The sequence below is a fragment of the Aphelocoma coerulescens genome, chromosome 1, assembly GCF_041296385.1.
Source record: "Aphelocoma coerulescens isolate FSJ_1873_10779 chromosome 1, UR_Acoe_1.0, whole genome shotgun sequence".
NCBI lineage: Eukaryota > Metazoa > Chordata > Aves > Passeriformes > Corvidae > Aphelocoma > Aphelocoma coerulescens.
In genome coordinates this window covers 118,793,445-118,815,407 of record NC_091013.1, presented here as the reverse complement: position 1 = coordinate 118,815,407, position 21,963 = coordinate 118,793,445, and the positions used below count along the sequence as shown (strand labels likewise).

General features: G+C 47.6%; 1 protein-coding gene across 8 annotated transcripts in view; it reads left to right on the top strand.

The window, feature by feature from the left end:
• Positions 1-21,963, top strand: part of GDPD5 (glycerophosphodiester phosphodiesterase domain containing 5) — a 107,104-nt gene that overhangs the window by 40,535 nt on the left and 44,606 nt on the right. For 4 of the 8 annotated variants that reach the window (XM_069026452.1, XM_069026430.1, XM_069026459.1 and 1 more), the window contains exon 2: positions 4,543-4,717. In XM_069026452.1, coding sequence (XP_068882553.1) covers positions 4,601-4,717 — 117 coding nt within the window. In that variant the 5' untranslated portion in view covers positions 4,543-4,600. Of the gene's footprint in view, positions 1-1,865; positions 1,885-4,090; positions 4,170-4,542; positions 4,718-21,963 lie in introns of those variants that run through there. The other 4 variants (XM_069026473.1, XM_069026466.1, XM_069026482.1 and 1 more) reach the window with 3 other exon arrangements.

Genomic DNA, 21,963 nt, shown 5'->3' with positions numbered 1-21,963 from the left:
ACCAGCAAGAGGAAAAACATTTCTTTTAATATGGAAATCAGTAGAATCTGTCAAAGCTCTTTTTGAAATGAGTGAACTTAAAAAATTTATCTCAAACATCCCACGAGTCTCTATTTTTTATCTTTATGTACAGTGCAAGTGGGGTGTGTTTCCTTGGGCGTGCATTTTGGGAGGTGGGAGCCTGTGTGCTCAGGGCTTGCTTTGGTTTTGAGTGTCCCACTGCCTCTCCAGATCTGGGGGAGGCACATGGTTCTCCCCACAATTCTGCCTCTCTGAAACCACGGGAGCCTCCTTGTGGAAGGCCAAGTTTTTCCATTGGGTGGATGTTCCCAGACGTGCCTTGGCAGATGGAGATGTTGTAGGAGACCACAGGTGTCTTCCACATCTGGAGGGCTGGAGTTATTGGGGAAAAACGTGTGTCTGCCTCTTTCCAAGTGCTTGGCTTTGCTCCAACGTCTCCTGAGGCTTCAGGATTCCATGGGTTAGTTTATTCCAGGTGGACCTGGCAGTGCTGAGTTAATGGTTGGACTCCATTATCTTAGAGGGCTTCTCCAGCCTTAATGACTCTGTGATTTCATTATTCATAAGCCTCCATCAAAGCATCCCTGGCTGTGTTTTGGGTTTTCTCTTGGACGTGCTGACCCAAGGCATCCTGAGCAAACCATGGTGGGTGTTCAGAGCTGTCCATGCTGTGGCTGGAAATGCACTAAAGCTGCTTGTCCCTGGGCTGTTAAAAACTACAGAATATCGTGGGCAGGAAGGGCCCCACAGGGATCATCCAGTCCAGCCCCTGGCCCTGCCCAGACACCCCAACAACCCCACCCTGGGCATCCCTGGCAGTGCTGTCCAAACGCTCCTGGAGCTCTGGCAGCCTCGGGGCCGTGCCCATTCCCTGGGGAGCCTGGGCAGTGCCCAGCACCCTCTGCGGGAAGAACCTTTCCCTGATACCCAACCTAAACCTCCCCTGGCACAGCTCCAGATGTTCCCTGGGTCCTGTCCCAGAGAGCAGAGATCAGTGCCTATCCTTCCTCTTCCCCTCATGGGGAAGTTGTACCTGCAGTGAGGTCTCCCCTCAGTCTCCTCGAAGGGGGATCAAAGGGGAGGGCTTGGACTGTAGCAAGCCTTGGGAAAGGCTGTTAAACCTGCTCCTCTGAGGTTTCAGCCCCACTATTTACTCAGTGCACTTCAGGACTTGTGCTGTTGCTCTTTCCTTCACTAAAATGAGGGCACTGAGATACTTTAGTGATTGGTCTTGATTGCTGCCTTCCCTCTCCAGGTTTCTGAATATTTCTCTGAGACTACAGGGATGGAGGAGTTAACTCAGACAGACAAAAATCAAAAATTTTTAGGCCAGATCTCCCCAGAGAGCTTCATTTTTAAATTTGCAACCCCAGTTCTCCCTTCTTTCTTTTTCTCCAAAGCTGTTTGGAAAGGAATAATGTGTAACAGATACCTCCACTTCAGTATCTCAGAAGTGCAGTGTGTGCTAATTAGGCATCCTGGAGCCTTTGGAAAATGCTCCCATTGTATTTGCAGATGGAATCTACCCTGCTGCCCCTTTTTGGACAAGCGAGCTGGTTATTCAGCTCTGAGAAGCTCATAGCCATTGGCAGATGATGCATTTTTAAAGTCAAGGTTGAGAATGTGTGGGTTTGTGTTTTCTATTTCTTTTTTTTCTCCCTCCCTCCTGGTGCACGTTGCTGAATTTGAATAATTAATGCCTGTTGTCTTGCTTCCTGTTTTCATTTCTGTATGTAATGCTAACCAGCAGTGGGCTGAATCATTCATAGGCTGCTTTCTCCACCTCGACAGCTGGAGATGTCATGGGAACAGTGATTGTGAGGTGCTGCAGGCTTTCTAAATCCATTTCTGGAAGCAGGAGCAGTAAGTATTGAGTCCATGCTCTTGGCCAAGCGAGGTTCTCTGAGCAGATGGTATCAGTGTGGTTTCTGTCCCTGCAGCTCCTGTTCCTGCTCAGGTGTCTGTGTGTGTGGAAGGGAGGGTGGGTGCTGCATTTTGTCCCTTCCCATCTGTTTCGGACTTTTATGGATCTGTTTGTGATGCTCATGGAGAAGAGGGAATGGTTTTAGACTTGTTGGTTGTGCCTTATGCAATTACACTGTATTTAGGAAGGGATTATTTAAAACTCATCTTAGATTTTTTTGTCATTGTGCTTTTCCTGAGTTTCTGTGGAGAGCAGCCTGGAATTTTGGGCTCCCACAGTGCCTGCCTTTGCACTGAGAGGAACCAGGGTGGGAGCTTCACTTGGTGCCTCACAGAGCCTTTTCAGTTGTTTTTTCCCTTGGACACTGCCAGGGATCCAGGGGCAGCCACAGCTTCTCTGGGCACCCTGTGCCAGGGCCTCCCCACCCTCACAGGGAAGGATTTCTCCCTAACATCAAATCGACACAATTCTTGCAAGTGATCAAATAAAATACCCAGTGGAAGCTTTTGTAGGTGGAGGTGACCTGTCTGCCCTCTTGCCTTGCATGACTAAAGCAGGAAGAGGTGGAAATCAGGAGAGATGCTATCCTTTGGAAGTTAATTCGTGCAGGATTACTTGAAACAACTGTTGGCTTCTAGGTTTTCAGGGTGGGAATAAGGGGTCTTGCTGGGGAGTTGTTAATAGGCTGTGAATGATTTTTTCATCTTGCACAGATGCCCCAGCATCTTGTATATCCCTCCATGCTTGGAATCTTCAGGGCAGAGAGGATGGTTTTGCCCAAGACCTTTAAGTAGCATCCAGTTTTGCGCATCCTCAGTGTTTCTGTCCCATTGTGATGGTTTTTCTGCCCGTGGTGGGAAGGCAGAGGGGGGACTCATTTCCTGGGGATGGTCTTGAAGCTGAAGATAGGAGGCAACTTGAGCAGTGACTAATGCTGAGCTTTATAAATAGCAAGAGGAGAGGTGAAATGCGGGCAGGGAGGTGACCTCGACACGAGGCCACGGAGGTGGCACAGCAGAGCTGGGGGGGCCGTGGTCAGCAAACAGCTCTCGTGTCAGGCTGGCTGTGCCTGTGCCTCTGTCCTGCTTGTCACCCCGAGGGGATGGGCAGAGCCACGTGGGGAGCTGGGCTGGCCACACACGGATGCGGGAGTCGTGCCCACCTCGTGTCCCCTGCCAGGGTCAGCGCCTCGAGCAGCACAGAGAGCTCTGCTGGAAGCACAAAGCTGCCCCTGTGTCCAGGGGACAGGAAGGCACAGGGCTGCGGGCTCTGGGGACAGCGTGGTGACACTGCTGGGCTTGGAGCCACCACAGCCTCCTGCCTCCGGGCTGCTGAGTGCTGATTAGAGTCAGGGCAAGGCTGTCCTGGGCTGTCAGCACAGAGCGTGAATGGGCATAGACACGGGCAGGAGCTGGGAGGGTTGAGCTGTCCGTGTCCTTGCTGACATTTCTAGACTCCACCACCGTGTCTGCACTGCCTGCAGCATCCCCTTGTGCATCAGCTGGATTGAAAAATACGGTCAGCCCTGCTTTTGGAGGCTTCCTCCCATGGCATGTGTCAAGGAAAAGCTTTTAGGTGGCTGGCTTATCTCCCTAAGCCCAGCCACGCTTTGCTGATGCCAGCGAGGATGTTGCTACTCAGCTCTCGCAGCTTTTCCCAAGACCTGAGCGCTGGGAATCCCACATGTAAGGAAGTGTTTCCCCTGGAGAGGGGAGGATTTACTGCCCACACACCCTGCACTTAACTCTGCACTCTCGGGAAAGGTGAGCAAGCACTTTGCAAGCTCAGCTGCTGTCAAACTCCACTCCCAGCCCACTGATGATCCACACAGCAGCAGGACCTGCTGTGCACACCTGCGCTTCAGGAAGCTGTGGAAAACCTGCGGTGTGGGGTCAGGCACAGCATCCAGCTCTGCACCCCTGTGAGTGCTTGAGAGGTGTATAGAGGGAGAGGGTAATACCTGTTTTGTATATTTTGTGTATACACACACTATATTCGATATTCTTGGGGTGGTCCTGTTCTGTCCAGGGCCAGAAGTTTGATCCTTGCTGGATCCCTTCCAGCTCAGGATAGTCCATGATTCTGTGATGCCCCTTCTGCAGGAGGCATGGAAGTGTTTATTCCTTGTCTGGGACTGTTTTGCAGGCTCCAGAGGATGCTGCAGATGAACTGCTTTAGCCTGGCTGGGTTTCAGCTTTGTGGAGGTCTCTGAATCGATTTTCAGGTTGTTCTTGCAGGGGCTCTGGGTCTTTACACTTCAGTCATTCATAAAAACCCAATCACCTGGGCTGCAGATCATTGTCCTCCTGCTCTTGTCCGCACGTGGCTTTCCCTACCGATAACTCCTACGAACACATTTGCTTTTGGTGGTGTGGGAGAAGCTGCACAAGGAAATCAAACTTGCAAGCTAATTAAACTTCTTGGTCTTGTTGAGTTACGAGTGGGAGATGTTGGCAGGGCTGGGAATAGATCTGATTCTCATCTCTCGTCTCAGTAGCCAGAGGACACAGTTAATTATTAAATTGTGTGTTAATGTATTGAAATATCGCTCTGGATTTTAATTTCCTTTTTTTGTTGTTTTCTCTCCTTTGCCTCAGGGCACTCCCAGGAGCTGATGGATTTGTGGTAGCTGGCTCCGGAGGGGCTGGAAGGAGCATGGTTAAACACCAACCCCTGCAGTACTACGAGCCCCAGCTATGTCTGTCCTGTCTGACCGGGATCTACGGCTGCCGCTGGAAACGGTACCAGCGGTCACATGATGACACCACCAAGGTGAGCAGGTGACAGCAGCTGGCTGGCACCTCTTCCCTGGGCTGCTGCGTTGTAGGTCTTCCTTGAAAGTATTAAATATTTGGGTTTTTTCTTACTTACTGGCTTGGATGTTTGATGAGAGTCATTGACCCCATTGCAGGAGGTCTGAGATGTCCTCCCCACGTGGTTGATGTAGAGATGGGCACAGTGAGGTTGGTCATGGAGCTCCAGGGATAGAATGTGCCCAAATCTGTCCATACTGTGGTCCTGGGGAACACTTTCCATGTGGTTTTTCTCTCCTTGCTCTGTGTCCTGCTGGTGCTTGCAGCACCCTTGGCTGGATCTGTAGGTCCTGTGTTTCTGCAGCATCTCTGCCTTCGTGGTGTGCCTTTAGTGGGCATGGTGGTATTTGGTCCAAGGGGCAACTTGATGATCTTGGAGGCCTTTTCCAACCTTCATGATTCTGTTCTTGCATGTGAAAATGAGTTTGTAGGTAGGGAACAGGGTGCCCAGAGAAGCTGTGGCTGCCCCATCCCTGCAAGTGTCCAAGGCCAGGCTGGACAGAGCTCTGAGCAGCCTGGGATAGTGGAAGATGTCCCTGCCCGTGGAAGGGGATGGGACTGGATGGGCTTTAAGGTCCTTTCCAACCTAAACCCTTCTGGGGTTTGATGGAAGGCAACAGAAGGTGAGAGCAAGCTGGGAGTAAATGGGAAAGCTGTTGCAGGTGACTCTTCCCTCCCCTGGATAAACATAGATTGTACGAGCTCTGGCAGAGGGAATCCAGGCAGTGAGGCTCGACTTGCACCTCCCCTCTTGTTCTGGGCTGGGAGATGAGGTCTTGTGATGTGTTGATAGGAGAAGTGTGAAAATATTGTTGTCAAAGCCCCCCTGTTACATCCTCTGGGCAAGGAGTTTGTATCACTCTTCTCTCGTACTCCCCTGTTGCCTGGGATGTTTTTTTAAGCGTGCTTACAAGTTAAATTTTGGGGTTTTTTTTCTTCTTTAAATCTCATTTCATCTGGAAGCGCTCCCTGGAGACCCTCTGGTTGCCTTCTGAATGCTTAATTTTGCTCTGGTATCGCTTGGCTCCTCTGTTCTGTTTTTAAGTCTATAACCAGGGATCTTCTTGGCTCTGGAGTGCTTTTCCTCTTGGAAAAGCAGCTGTGAAGGAGCGAACACGGCTGTGTGGCAGATCCCGTGCCAGAAATGCTCCTGGTTGTGAATTGCAGCCATTGTTGGTGGTGCAGCTTGGCTGGGAGCTTCCCTGGGAGTTGGAAAGTCACTGCTTGAGTTTGTGCAGCCCAAAACAAATTTCCTTTTGCAGAGTAGGAATGTTGGTGCTGTTTTCACTCTGCTTTCAGCCTGGCCAGCTTGGTCTGGGTGACTGCTTTGAGCCAGCAGAACATTACAGTTCTTAGCTAAAAATTTACAGGAAAGTTGCCATGAATTTTTTCAGTGAAATCTGCCTCTGCTTGCGCTACCAAAAAATAGCAGTGGCAGCTTTCCAAGTCTATTTGGAATTTCCATTGTTTTTTTTCCTAGTGCTGGAAAGGAATTAGTTGTGTTTAAAGGTAGCTGATCCAGGCTTAAAAATATGTCCAGTCTGAGATGGTCTCTTTAAAGTCTGTGTGAGGCCTCAACTTCCACGTTGGTGAAAGAGAGACGGAGACAACAGCAGAAGTAAGAGAAGAAAGCCTAAAATGAGCTGCAGGCTGTGCCAAACAGAGAAGCCGTGGCTGCCCCATCCGTGAAAGTGTCCAAGGCCAGGTTGGATGGGGCTTGGAGCAGCCTGGGATAGTGAAAGGTGGGCAGGGGGTGGCCCTGGATGGGCTTTAAGGTCCCTTCCAACCCAAACCACTCTGTGATTTTATTACTTATTTTAAAATGCTGATCTGTAAAGGACAACAAAGAAAACACCACAGCTTAGGAGCCTTTTTACTTGACACAAAGGCAGCGACACAGTGATGAGAACACCTCTTGTGTTGCCTCACATGTGACCTTATCCTGCCTCAGTCTCTGTAAACCCAGCAGCTGTAGCATCACACACATTTTCCTGAGCATAAAAATGGCCGTGGCACACCGGGGAGGTTCTCAAGTCTTGCAAAAATCCAGAGCTACCCGGAAAGGAAGGAACTGGATGTGCATGAGTTGTTTTCCTACTTTTTAATTCTCAGCAAGCAAGTCCTGTTTTCAAAGAGGAGTTTCTAGTGTAGACCACAGTGTGTTTATCTGCTTTTCTTGTTAAAGCATCAAACTCCCTAGAATGAAAGGCTTTCACCCCAATTTGGGACATGGCCCAGCCTTGCCTCTGTGATATCTTCAGCTGATGCCTGTGAATGTTTGTTGTCTGAATTGTGCTGCACCTCAACAGCCAGAATTTTAATGATTCCTCTCTTTTTTCCTTCAAACAAATGCACATCAAGCTTTCTACTCCACATTTAAAATTTACATGAGAATGAGAATTTTAATTGGACACCTGAGTTCTAGTTTTTCTGAGGCAGTTTTCTGGAATTGTCATTATCTCTTGCTTTACTCTGACCTTTGAGAATGGAAGAGAGGGACTGAAGGTGCACAACCCATACAGTCCAATCTCCTTTTTAAATTTTGAACGTTTGCAAAATTCCTTTTTTCTGTTGTGGGCCCTCAGCTTTAACAGCAAGATCCCCTCTCACATTTATCTTTTAAATCTTTAGTGCTTTTTTAAATGAAAGACACATGAAGGAGGAGAAAATGGTCTTGCTGAGATTCAGATCATTATAATCTCTGTAGCTGGGGTGAAGAAGGATTTTCTGTTCTGACCATAGCTTGTTCATCACATATTCCACCAAGGATATTACGAAGTCAGTGCATGGAACCATTTTTTTATTGCTTCCAAACCCCTAATGTTTGTACACGGCAAATATCCCACCTTGGAAATCATCCTGGGTGAGAGAGGGGAAAGAGATTTCCTGCCAAAGGAAATGGCAATGATAATTTTTTTATCTATCCAGTAAAAAGAAGAAGCCACTCTGATTGACTGGCTGGGCTGAGCTATCAAAGCATGGTCTTTCTGTACATCACAAATCTCCTAATCCTCTTCTTAATTGCCAGTTGTTTGAACTGTGAGCATGTGGGAGGGGAGATGAGGGGAAATATCCAGTAAAGCCTCTCCCTGTCTTCATCTGCTGCTGCTCATGTAGCTGCAAATCTATAAACGAGATCCCAACCCCTTCCCATGAATTGGGCAGTCCCTGTTAGGATTTATGCCCTTCAAGTGAAATGTGTGTGATTCAAGACAGTCCATTTGGTTAAATGCATCATGTGACCTCCAACTGAGGCTTCTGATGGCTTTTTGGGGTCCTTTTGTGCGAAGATAAATGAGGAGCTGTGATCCATCAGCATAATGAATTGCAGAGCTGTGTCTGGGCTGTGTGTATTAATTCACTCTCTGGTGAAATGCTCTTGTAATTCCCGCTTGGCCAGAGCTGTGAAATGACCTGAACAGATGATCTCAGCCACAGGCTTTGGAGCTGGGACTTTGTCAGTGCTAATTCCCAAATGGCCAGAGGTCACTGGTCACAGAAATTGCTTGCTTTGCTGAAATCTGCTATTAGAGGATGGGTTAATTTGCCCTTTTCCATATGTTTTTCCATTTGTGAGTGTTCCAGACCGTAGGCCTGAGGGCACGGGAGCTTTTGAGGGGAAGAGGCTCTTTCAAGGTTGTTTGATTGGAGGTTGGGCGCTGGAGCATTGGATGCTGCACGTTGGCCGTGACCAGTGATTCAGAGCTGAGTCCCCATGAATGGATGTGTCCAATCATGTTGGCTTCATGGGCTCAATGCAGGGAAATCCAGTCATTCCATTAAATATCGATGTATTTTTTCCTTATTGTTCCTGAAGGTGCCCCCCTCACTAGAGGGGGCTGGACCAGATGGCTTTTAAAGGTCCTTTTCAAACCAAACTATTCTGATTCTATGAATCTGGTTTTTTTTCCCCCTTGATGCTTGGAAATGAAAGCAAAACCTGGCTGTGTTTAGGGTTTTACACATCACTTAAACATCCTTTAAAATTGGCCTTTGAGTCCTTCATTTGACAGGGAGGCTGTGAGGTGGATGCTTATCCAGGGAAGCTGTTTGGGATCCATGTGTCAGCTGAGCCAGGCAGGAATTGCATTTGCTGTGTGTGGTGCCATCAGACCAGACTTTGCCAGGGGTGTTACTGGGTCTGACTGGGAATGGCCTTTGTGATTTTGGCCTTCGTGAAGGAGCAAGACCTCTCTTAGACAGGGCAGGGTCCTGTGGAGGACTGGCAAGGAGCAGAGAGTTTTTCCAGCCTCAGGAACTCAGGGATTAACCTGCCAGGAGCTTGCTTCTCTTTGATTTCCACACCCTTACACAGCTCCTGGAAAGGCTGGGATGAACCTGCTTGTTCTGTGTCAAAGAGGTTCCCTATTTCGGCAATGCTGGTTTGAAGGATGGGAAATCCCACATCCCTGAAACCCCAGTGTTAGAGCCTAATCTTGTGGTGCACCCTAAATATTGTCAGGATGAGGCTGTTTGATTAATGCTGAATTTCTGGCGTAGTCCTGATGCAGGCAGAATGCCTGTGGGGGAGAGTCTGCAAAACCCATTGACTGTGGGGCCTGGGTTGGGATTATGGGCTCAGACTGGGGGATTAACGTGCCCTGGGATTTATAAAGCTTTAGAGGTGTCAAAGGTTTTTACTGCAGAGCATCTGCAAAATGGGGCTTTGGGCTCTGAACAGCCAGCACTGAACTGAGCTGCCTCTGGAGAAAGGGGGAAGAAGAGGGGACAAGGAGGGATTTTTAGGCCATGGTCCCTTAGAGCCAGCCCTGTGTTTAGCTGTCAGGTCCATCCCTGGGTTTTTACAGGGATTTCTTTCCCCTGGACATGTGGGTACAGCAGCACTCCTTCAGTCTCAGGAGAGTGGTGCAGCCACTCTTGTAAAATCTCAACTGGTTTGAAGGATGCCAAGTCAACTCCTGGTTTAACCCACATGGCAAAGCCTTTCCAGGCTCTCCCTGTGAGTTCCCTGGACTGGTTTTGACTGGGATACAGTTAATTTTCTGCACAGCAGCTGCTATGGTGCTAAATTTTGGGGTTTTGACTGTAACAGTGTTACAGCTATTGCTGAAGATTGTTTACACAGCATCAAGGTACAATATTTTCTAAATTCCCTCCAAGAAGGGGAGAAATGAGGTGGTTTTTCTGCTTGTTTTCCTAAACAAGCATTTTTCTTCTCAGCTGTGTAGCTGTTGTCACAGTTAGACTTTTACAATTGAATTATGTAACTCCTTTTCCCAAAGAGGCAATGGGATCCTGTGAGCTAATTAATCCCAGGGTAATTCATTGTGTCTCTCTTTACTCTGATGTTTAGTCCTTTCCCAGGGGTGGAGCCATGAGTGTGAATTTTGAGGAGAGAAAAGGGTAGAAGTGAAATGGCATTAACATCATGGGAGTTTGACTTGTGGGAGTCTTGATGTCAGAAGTTCTCTCTCTGATCTTGACAGAAGAGTGAAAAATTGTGGCTCTTTTCCAGAGGAGACTGGTTTCTTCTCACCCAGAGGGAAGTGAGCCGTGACCTTGCTGCCCTTGAGTTGGACTCGAGTGATTTCTTTTACATTTGGGGTTGAATTTGCCAGTCTCCTGCTTCGCCAGCTGTGCCTTTCCAGCCTCTCTCATGAATTCCCAGGTGTCCTGGAATAGATCCAAGGACGGTTGGGCTGTGACAGAGCAGAAAATGCTGGAGAGCAGCTTCGCAGTGTGTCCTTACTGGGTGGCTGGATGCGCTGGGGGAGTGCAGGCGCCAGTGGAAAAGGCTTTTTTTGGTCCTTTCTTTTTTTCCCTATCCAAGTAGAAGGTATTTTTTCCTGTCTTTCAAAAGAGCAGACTTTGTGGAAGTGCCTCAAGGATGCTTGTGGGTCCAAAATGACCACGAAAATTACCTAGACAAGAAGGAAACCTGGCCCCAGTGGGAGTAAATGAATGACATGGAGGGGATAGGAGGGGAGCAGGATTAGCTTGTGGTGATGAGCCTTGAGAAGGGTGTGCACAGGAAGAGGTGGAAGTTAGGAACAGTCTGGGAGTAAATCACAGGCTGGTTTGTGTTGGGAAGGACCTTAAAGATCACCTAATTCCACCCCCTGCCAGGGGCAGGGACACCTTCCACCATCCTAGGCTGCTCCAAGCCCCATCCAGCCTGGCCTTGGACACTTCCAGGGATCCAGGGGCAGCCACAGCTGCTCTGGGCACCCTGTGCCAGGGCCTGCCCATCCTCCCAGGGAACAATTCCTTCCCAGTATCCCATCTATCCCTGCCCTCTTCCAGTTTAAAGCCATCCTCCTCTGTGCTGTTATTCCAGGCCCTTGTCAAATGCCCCTCTCTGAAATCACGGTCAGCAGGGAAGAACTTGGAAATACATGAAGGTGTGGCTTTCCTGGCACTCGTGACAAGGCATTTCAGTCATCTGCCAGTCTGTTGTTTTGGAGAGAACTCTGCTGCCTATGGGGTCTGGGTGGGGATCCAAAGTGCTTGGGTTCCAGGAATGCTTGTGGTTTTTGAATTGGGAACCTTTGTGCTGCTGACATGTCTTATTAACAAAATTGATTAGCTAAGCTGAAAAATACACTGACTCTTCTTTGTTGGCTGTGAAGCTGACTGGTGGTTTTTATCTGTATTTGCTGTCTCATGAGGCCCTCTGGGAGAGGGAACTTGGATTTTGGGGTGTTTGGTTGCAGATTTAAGCTTTTTCTCCAGGTTGTTTCCAGAAGAACTATGGCCAAGCTCCAGAGTGGGGTTTCAAGGGTATAACAGCAGCTGGAGATGTGCTTGTCCATGGCTGGAGGTTTTAATTGCTTTTTGGTTGTTACTCTTTGTACTCATCTCAACCTTGAAAATTATTCTAATTTTTTTTTTTTTTTTTTTTGCCTTTGTGCCGCGTCTGCAGTGAGGTGTTAGAGAGAGAGAAGCTGATGAACTGCCCTGGGCCCATCATTTCCACCTGACGTGCAGTTCTGAGCCTTTATTTGGCAGATACTTATTTGCAGGTGATGTCAGCAAGCACTTGAGAGTCAATTGCCTTCAGTGAAGTCAGATGAGGCCCTTTTCCAGGGAGAACTATGGAACAAAAAATGAAACAACTGAGGCTTGCAGCCTGTGACCCTTAGAAACTGAATCAGCCTCCTTGTGAGCTCTCCTGAAGATGGTTGTAAAGTCAAGGTTGACTTTTGGGTGACCAACAAGTAAGGTTTGGGTGGGTGGTAAATCACTTTGCATGTGCCAAAGATGGCCCTGGGTCCCAGGAGAGCAGCTCTTACCTCCCTGCCCATCAGTTGGATGTCTGAGGCTGCTGGGCAGGGACCAGGCTGTGACAGCTTTTGATCTGAGGGGGATGTGAACAGCAGGAGTCTGGTGACTTTAACATCCCCTTTATGCAAAAGTGTTTTAGCTGGGCTAAAATTCCCAAAGTGATTTAAAACTCAGCCTTTTCAGTGGGATGAAATCAGCTGGATGCTTAGCAGAGGTAGAGGGGGGAGACCCAGCTCCTCTTCTCATCCCTTTTGGTAGGAGCCAACCCTTCCCTTGATTGTAATCACAGAATGGTTTGGGTGGGAAGAGACCTTAAAGATGATGTAATTCCAACCTCCCACTATCCCAGGCTGCTCCAAGCCCCGTCCAACCTGGCCTTGGACACTGCCAGGGATCCAGGGGCAGCCACAGCTGCTCTGGGCACCCTGTGCCAGGGCCTCCTCACCCTCCCAGGGACCAATTTCTTCCCAGTATCCCATCTAATAATGCTTGGGGGGAGAGGTGGATGTTTTTGGTGCTGGTGACGTGTCAGCTCTTCCGCTGTCCCAGACTGCTCCTTTCACCACAGAGCTCTCTGGTTCTTGCTCACTGCTGTTCCTTCACGTGTGACGTTTTTTGACGTGACTTCTTGTGGCCTTTCTGGAAAAACAAACCTGGTTCCTGTAATTCAGAACTCGCTGTGGTGCCTTACTGGAGGCTTTGTTTACCACGCCTGCTTTGTCACCACTCAAACCACCCCACATCCTGGGCAAACTGGCCCTCTGTGACTGCGCCTCCTTGTCTGGGTGTTTTCCTTCCCCAAAAGGCTCAAGAGCATCAAGTTGTATCAGAAGTGGAGGTGGAACTTTTAGCTGAGCGGTACCTGGAAAGGGTCTCTCATTTCACTGCTTTTTTTTCCCTCGAGGTTGATGCAGAATTACTCTATATGTGTTTGCAGGATTTAGTAGCTTTGTGCTTGAGTCTGATTGAACTATTTTGCTGCTCTTGTCTGCAGCCATCAGGGATTACTGCTTCTCCAGCTAGAAGCAAGGGATAAACACCACAAGGCAAAGTGGAACCTGTGATGGGCCAGTGTCTGTCGTGTGCTGGGCTTGAAATATCCAAGTTCTTGTGTGATGAGCCAACTCCAGCATTTAAGTTACTCCCAGGATGGCTGATTGTTTATTTTCTTTCCCCAGCACTTCACCCTTGAGATTTAAAAAACAGTAATGAATAAATAAGCCAAGCTTCTGCTTCCTCTCCAGAGGGATGCTGGCTTTGGACACCCAGCCACTGCTGGGCCTTGTTGGTTTCCCTCTGGCAGTGCACCGAACCCATTTAGATCTCTCTTAGGGAAAAACAGGTAATATGTCAAGTATTAGAGAAATGCACGGTTTCTGTGACTTGCACAAAGCATCCCCTTGTCTGGCAGATACAGGAACAAGTACCCTTGTTTCTGGGAAGCCAAGCCCTAACCTCCTGCTGGTAAATCTGACATGTCCACTGTTTCAGACAGCCTCTCTTCATGTCCGCTGTGCCTCTGGAGGCTGGGCAAGACCCTGATTTTATCAATTTTCCCCTTGAAAGAGAGGCACTTCAGTTTTTCCTTGCTCTAATTCTTTTTTTTATTCTAGGCCTTCAGGTCACTGGGTTGCCACCAAAGCTGGGGCAGAAAGCCTTTGGCACATTAGCCCATTCAGTGGCTTTTGTTACCAGATGTGTCTCTGCCCTCTGGACCATCCTGTGGGATAAATAAGTCTGTGTTTTGATGGGGCAGCGTTTTGTGGAGCAAAATGTGAGCACTGAGGATTTGCCAGCTGGGTCAGACTCGAGGTCGTCCTGCCCGACATCCTGTCTGTGCCTGGGCACAGTGATGGGGCTGGGGAGGAGCAGGAGATCAGCCTGCTGGGCTCTGGGCTCCTTCCTTCCCCCTCCTGCCTTGTGGCAAGCAAGGGTTGAATACAGATTGGATGTTGGGAAGGAAGACCCTCCTGTGAGGGTGGGCAGGCCCTGGCACAGGGTGCCCAGAGCAGCTGTGGCTGCCCCTGGATCCCTGGAAGTGCCCAAGGCCAGGTTGGACATTGGGACTTGGAGCACCCTGGGACAGTGGAAGGTGTCCCTGCCAAGGCAGGGGTGGCATTGGATGGACTTTAAGGTCTTTTCCAACCCAAACCATCCTGGGATTCTGTGGAAGAGGAGAGTGGAAAACTTAAGATACAGCCTGGGGAAGAGGAAGGGAGGATGAAGGGCAAGGAAATAAAGCAGTCCAGTAGTTGGATCCAATCTGATCCAATATTTGTCTGTTCTTCTTGATTTTAGTTATCTGATGTCCATCAGCTCACCTGAAGAGTGAGTGGAGAAACCTTTCCAGTTCAATAGATAAAATCTGAAAAGTATCTTAATTGGAAAAAATGATGTTTTCTAGGGAGATTGCTTTGAGTGGTCACATGGACTTCTTAGAGAGATAAAAAGACATTGCAGCTATTCCTGAGCACACTCCCTCTGAGAAACAGAGAACTGGAGATGGTCCCAGGGACCTCCTTCTATATATTGTATTTTCATATACTTCTTCATTTAGGATATTGTTCAGCTGCTCTGAGCCTTTTGGAGGACTCAGACAGAGCTTACCTGTTTGGGAGTCAAAATTAATTCAGGATCATCACCTTTTGGCTGTATTTTTGCTGGATTTCTGCTGTTGTCGCTTAAAGATTTTCTGTTTGTTGGTTGGTTTTGTTTATTTTGTGATGAACTTGCCCCAGCTGGTTGAGATTTTGGGTCTGGTAGCTGAATAGTTCCCTGACAGCAGAAACACAGTAGAGGTGACATGAGCAGTGTCTGCCAGCCTGGGTCATCTTTGTAATGCTTGGCATGGAAAACAACCCAGGGCACCATTTATCCTCCACCAAACAGGTGAGCTGGGGAACGTGGCTCCTCTGAGAGCAAAAATTCCTTCAAAAGTCGCCAAGTTACTCCTCTTCTGTTTAATCCTGTTGCTGAGTCTGAAACACAACTTCAAGTCTTTAAAGCTTCCAGCCAACCTGGGAAATTGTGATTTTTTTTCCTTCCCATTTTCCTTCCCTGCTCTGTGTTTCACTGGCTTTTCCTGCTGGGTTTACTCCCATCACCTCTGGCACTGGTTCCTCACCAGGAGCCTGTCACTGTTTCCCCAATATTTATAAATCTGTGAAAGGTTTGGGTTGGTATTTTTGCATATGTAGGAGCCCTCAAGCAGAGATCTGGGAAGAATTTTATATATTCAGTTGTTTAAGGTAGAACTTTATATTATTCTTATTTCAGGATAAGTAAAAAAATTGCTTTTCTTGCTTTGTTTGAGTTGGACAGTTTATGATTGTGGAATGTGGGAATTCATTGGAAAGAAGAGTGAAGTTACAGTTAATTTTCACCAGCAGCTGTTGAAAACTGGGGTTGCTGCTGCTTCAAACTTTATTATTGGTCTTGTGATGGGAGGATTTGGGGATGGGGCCAGTCTGCCCTCTGCAAGGATATTAAACTAAATGGGAGGTGGCTTGGTGTATTGTATAAAAAGGAAACTGAGAAAATAAAATAAAAATAATCCTTCTGCTCAGCCTGGCCTGAAATGGCAGCCAAAAAATTTAAAGCAACCTCTGCTTTAATTTTGGCATCTTAGCACGAGTTTCACTGGGGTGAGCCCACAGAGCTGAACAGAGGAATGGGTGGTAAATTAATTTTGTTGGGATTGAAGACAAATTTTACTCAGAGTTGTCTTTTAAATAGTTACTCAGCTGGAGTGAGCCTCTTGTAATGCTTAAGGGTTTTAATTGTCTTCAGTGGGAATAACTAATGAAGAGATTGATGTGAGTGTGGTATTTGCTTTTACAAGCTTCAGATTTGCAAGAGTTCTTAATTGCAAAGGAATACCTAAAGGGGGATTCAAGAGTGCTGGAGAAGGATGTGAGACAAGGGATGGAGGGACAGGACACAGGGAATGGCTTCCCACTGCCAGAGGGCAGGGATGGATAGGATATTGGGAAGGAATTGTTCCCTGGGAGGGTGGGCAGGCCCTGGAACAGGGTGCCCAGATTAGAAATTAGGATTAGAAATTCTGAAACTGCTATAGGAACCAATCAATCATCTATAAAAAAGTCAGTCCTGCTCAGGGGCCACTTGAAATATTATCCAGAGCCTGGATATGAAGGCAAAACAGCTAAAACTGCAGAGAAGACCCCTGTAAAACCTCCAGGTTAGCTGTGATTCCTGGTGGCATCAGCCCCAGTGCCACACGCCTCACCTCCAAACCAACAGGCAGCAGTCAGCACCACTGGGAAATGCCTGAGCACATTCCCAGGTTCCAGAGAGAAGGATGATCCCAGGGATTCAGAATTCATCACTGGTGACACCAGCAAGGTCTCTTCAATCACAATCCATTCTGTGGTTCTGTGAAATGCTAATCTCAAGGAGTTTGGGGTTTGTTTTCTTTATATTTTTCCCCTCATGTCCTTTCCTGTTTCAATCTCAGAGCAGCCCAAACTGATCTGAACTGGGGGAACTGGCAGAAGAAGAAACTGGGAGCTGTTTTCTGGCCCTGGCTCTGTTGTGCATCTTTGCAGAAGCCCCTTCCTAAGTGGGGGATGTGCAGCCAGGGCACTCAGTCTCATTTCCGTCTAGAACAGAGCTGGTTCAGTGGGGTCAGAGGAACTAATGAGGGGTATTTCCCTTGGGATTCTGTCCCAGCACTCCATCCTCGGAGATAAATGTGTGCTGGGAAAAGGGCGTTGTAATTCAGCAGTGTGACATGCCAGCCTGGAGGCCTCTTGATAGCATCATAATTCAGGCAGTCAGAGTGCTTTGCCTTTCCTCTCCCCACTTCTGGAATGTGGGCAGAGCTGATGCAATGGATTTGTTGCCATTTCAACCCCCCAAGCTCTGATTTGGGTGTAGGATAATGCTCTTAACAACCCACACACTGAACTGTCACCACTTCTTGGGTGATGCAAACCCAAATGTTTGCATTTGGTGGTTCCTTTCAACCCAAGTTCCTTATTCAGGTTTCTGTGTGGGTTTGGGATTTGCCATTGTGTGCTGCTTTTTGTAATATCTGGTATTCCTCTGGGCTTTTTCTTTTTAATTGTACTCAAAGCCCTGAATGATGGATATGATGAGATGAATTAAACATAGGCTTGGGGTCTGGCCTTCACCTCACCAATCTTTGCCTTCAAAGGTGTCAGTGTTTCTTCGTCATGTCAATGAAGTGGAAATAGACATTTGCAGTTCCCTTCCAGGGCCTAAAGGGGCTCCAAAAGAGCTGGAGAGGGACTTGGGACAAGGGATGGAGGGACAGGACACAGGGAACAGCTTCCCACTGCCAGAGGGCAGGGATGGATGGGATACTGGGGAGGAATTGTTCCCTGTGAGGGTGGTGAGGCCCTGGCACAGGGTGCCCAGAGCAGCTGTGGCTGCCCCTGGATCCCTGGCAGTGTCCAAGGCCAGGCTGGACACTGGGGCTTGGAGCAGCCTGGGATAGTGGAAGGTGTCCCTGCCCATTGCTGAGGAGGTTGGACTGGATGAGCTTTAGAAGGTCCCCTACGACTCAGACTATTTTATGTTTTCATGATTCTCACTAATTTTTCTAGAAAATCTTGCAAAATTCAGGAAAACACTTTTTTCTGCTCTGGAAAACAAGGCTTTCCTGGGCTGAATGTGTTCCTTCAAAGCAGATCCGTGTGAGAGCTTTAAAGCAGCTGCAGCTGGGGAAAAGTGACAGAGAGGTGACCCAGGCCTCACAGACTTGTCAGGATGTTTTAAGGTATGAAATCAACTGGTAACTGCTGCTGAACAATTATATTTTGCAGCAGGGTTAAAGTTGAGCAGTTCTTTGCCCTCTCTGTCTGGCTGTGATTCATGAGTTGATACACTGCCTGTGCTCCCAAATTGTTTTCCTTATCAATTACCACTTGTTCTCCAGCCTGTCATTTCACGGAAGCTGGCCCCAGTGGCATCCCAAGGGAACGCATTTGCCTCTGAGGCTGCCAGCAGTGATGGATGGGCTCACCTCGAGTCAGGTGCTGCCTAGAAATGCTCCTGTCGCTCCTTTCAGAATGATGCTGGGCAGGCACATCAAACCCGATGGATGGGGCAGTCTGTTACTGCAGGGGTGGGGTTTGCAGCAGCTCCTGGTGGAGGCTGCAGGGAATTTCTGGTTGCTTTTCTCGGCCCTTGTTGGGCTTGTTTCTCTGCTGTGCGTGCACGAGATGCTCTTGGATCTGTTTTATTCTCAAATCTTGCACCCCCTTATTATTGAGGGCTTGTAAAGCACTGCAGGACGGCTTTGGAGATGAAGACTTGTCTTCCTCTCCTCCTTTCTGACTTATCTCCAAATGGGAATTGTCATCTTCCCCCGAAGATGCTGCTCTTACCTGTGCCTTGTAAATGGATCCCAGCGCCAGCCTGGATACTGCACCTCAGGGAGAATCTGGGAAGCATCTGCTGGTGCTGGCACATTAAGTGGTTTATGAGCACTAAAACAGCTTTGTGAGAAGCCAGCACTTAGCTTCTTATTAGTCCAGTGCCTCTGTGGCTTGAAAACAAATTAAATTTGAGATTTTCAACACTTGCAACCAATGTTTAAAGCTATTAGAAGGGTAAAAAGCTGAAATGGCCGCCATTATAATTTCACCACTGATTGAAGGGTTTTTCAGAGGTGGCAATAATGACTTTTTAAAGCAACTTCTGCACTTGCCTTCTTCAGAAGCCTTCAGTGAAGCTTGGGGGGTGGGTGAATGTGGTCGGTGAGAAAGTTCTCCCATCACTGGTACTGAAATGCTCTGTGAGGTGAGGGGACACTGCCTTTGAAGCCTCCAGGGTGTCTGAGGTCAGGAAAAGCAACAGGAGGAAAAGAAACTCTCCAATTTCTCCACTTCTGCATTGCTTCCACCAACACAGGCTTGTTCAACAGCTAATCTTGCCCTGAGTGAACTTTTTTCTTCCTTTTTTTCCCCATTTCTTGGCAGTACAATGATTCATGTCACTTTGTGGTTTTCATTTAATTGGTGCTCACCTCCTTCCCTCTCTTTTTAACCTGTTCTGGTTTTCTTCCTCTTTCTGTGATCTTCTCTTTTTTTTTTTTTTTTTTAATTTGCTTGAAAGGAGAGAAATACCCAAAATCTCTTTCCTAAGAGCTGCAGTAACACCAGACTGACTGCTCAAAGGCAACCCCTTTTAACTCAGGTATCTCATTTGCACCAGAGCTGGCTGAGGACAAGGAGTTCTTGTCCTCTTGTTCCTGATGATGCTGATTTAAAGACAACAGCAGACTAAGAAAGAGATTTTATTTTGGCCTGCTCTGAGAGCTGTAAAGAAAAATCTTGGATGACTTTCATGGTGCTTCTCAGAAACAGGCAGAGTGTGTTCCTTCTGCTATTCGTGCTTTTTTTTTTTTTTTTTTTTTTTTTTTTTTTTTTTTTTTTTCCTGTTTTACTTTTTCCTATTTTACTGACCTGCTCAGAGGCTGCTGGGTGTTAAAATTGGGTGGGAACTCCTGGTGGAGAACAGAAAACTAAAATTGCAGATATCATTGTTTCCTCTGGACGTGTTTTGTCCTCCTTGGAGCAAGTTAAAGTTTGCGGATGCCTTCAGAATCAGGAGATGCATTAAATGCCACCCAGTTACCTCTGGAAAGTCATTTTCCAGGTGGAAAATTGATATTTTCTGAATTACAGTGCATTTTTAATGGAGGTCTTGATCTTGGCAGGCTCCACCTTCTACAAACACCTCAAAAGATGACCAGGAAGGAATTAGTAAGGGGAGAAAAAACAAATATGTGGACATACTTGGGGGGAAAATCATTCAATTCATGCGCTTCAAAGTTTTTGGACTCTTGCCTTGCTTGTGGGGTTGGGATGAAATGCTTTTTGCATTGATGGAAAAGAGGCTTTGAGCTTAATAATTCATGTATGGACATCTTGAGCTTTGTTTAAACACTTTTGTCTGTCATCACAGCGCTGGCTTGAAATAGGATTAGGGTTTGTTTTCCTTGGCTTCCCGAAATTTTGCTTAAGGAGGACTTTAGCTCCATTATTAAGCCATGTTTACTATGTAGGAACACTGACACTGATGAGGAAAGCTGGGGAAATAAGTAATGTGCTCCTGGTGTGCTTGGCTGCTGCTTTTTGGTTGTTAGAACTCTCTACAGCGGATTTGCTTTCATATCATTTGGTGGGAGGAGGGTGATTTAAATATGAATTTCTTATTTCCAGTGGTAGGAAAGGAGTCCTCTGTAGCTGTGTGCTGTCACTTCTGCCTGCAAAATTGCAGCTATTTATCCTCCTCGAGGTCCTGCTGCAGTCAAATTCCAGATGTCAGAGTTTTCTGGGGTTTAAAAATGATTTTAATTTTCGCAGAGGTTTGGAGAGGGTGTCAGGATTGATTTGCTGTCTTGCAAATAGAGGCTTTGGTTTTGTGGCCTCTGAGCATGAAAGACAAACTCAGGGTCACTGTTTGTCTCTTCAGAGGTTTTGTGAATATTGAAAACCAACTTATCCAGATCAGTCTCCTCCTGGAAACACTGCTTTTCCTGTAGGGATGATGAGAAGGCTGGTGGGCAAAATGGAATGGGTTGGCTTATCCTGATGCAATTGCTTGTGTCTGTAGCAAGTGCAGGACCCTGTAGTGGCCTCAACCTGAGCAGGAACTATTTTTAATTGTTTTCAGGGCTCACAAAGAGTATTGTGCCTTTTACAGGCAGTGAGATGGCAGTAAAAATTCCAGATTTAACCTCGTTTCCCTGTTTTCTGAACTGCAGGATAGGGGCAAAAATAAAATACAGATGCTTAGATGCTGTGTGAAGTTGTTGGCTGTAATGATTCCTCTGGAAAAGCTTTGTGGTGGTGATTTTTAGGGAAAATCCCAGTGTTTTACTGGCAGGTTGGTTCTGCCTGGCCTCACTCTGTGTCCAGGGATGTTCAATCCAGTGGTTTCCAGTTGTTACCTACTGGCTGCTCCCTGAGCCTTGATAAGACCTGTTGATTCCCCTTGGCCTCCCTGTGACTTTCCCTCTGGAGCATCTGATGATGGTTCACCTTTGGGAAAGGTTGAGGGGTTTTCTTTGAATATGTTACACTAAAAATGAACATTGAAGAGTGCAAAACTGGGCTAGAAAAGCAGGTACCCAAGGTGGTGGAGACTGGATCGACTGAATTCCTGGGAGGGCTCGGAAAGGGTGGAGAGCTGGCTGAGTTGTGAACTAAACAAGCCCTAAATCTCTGCCCAGTGTCTGCCAAGTGTCCAAACACTGCTGTGTCCTCAGGGGACAAAGGAAGCTGTGTCAGCTCCACAGGATGACTGGAGATTTTCCCATCTGGGCTTCAGTAAAGCTTCCCACAGCATTTCCCAGGAGAAACTGGCTGCTCATGGCTTGTTTAGTGGGTCAAAAACCGGCTGGGCCCAGAGAGCAGAGGTGCCCTCCAGGGCTCAGGACTGGAGCCAGTCCTGGTTAATATCCGTATCCACGATCTGGAGGAGGGGATTGAGGGCAGTTCGCCGCCCCAGGTTGGGTGGGAATGTTGAGGGCAGGAATTCTCTGTAGAAGGATCTGGACAGGCTGGATCCATGGACTGAGGCCAGTGGGATGAGGTTCAACAAGTCCAGTGCCCTTGGGTCCCCACAGTGCTCTGGGAGTGGGGATGAGTGGCCAGAGAGCTGCTGGACCTGGGGGTGCTGGTCCCGGTGTTCTCAGCCAGCAGAGGAGGATAATTTGGTTAAAAACGATGCTGTTGGAGGGAAGATTCACAAGCTGCAGGGTTCTTGTTGTAAAATTAAAGCACAGCCTCGATGTAATGAAGAATAAAAGAAGGGAGGTACAATGTGTCACTATTTATGGCATTATGGTAATTCTGCTTCCAAAGCAGATCTTTAATTTGTACCCTGCTCGAGTTGTTGACTCTAATTTATAATCCAATAAACCTATAGATTGTTGCTCAGGGCAGGCCAGGGATATTACATCAG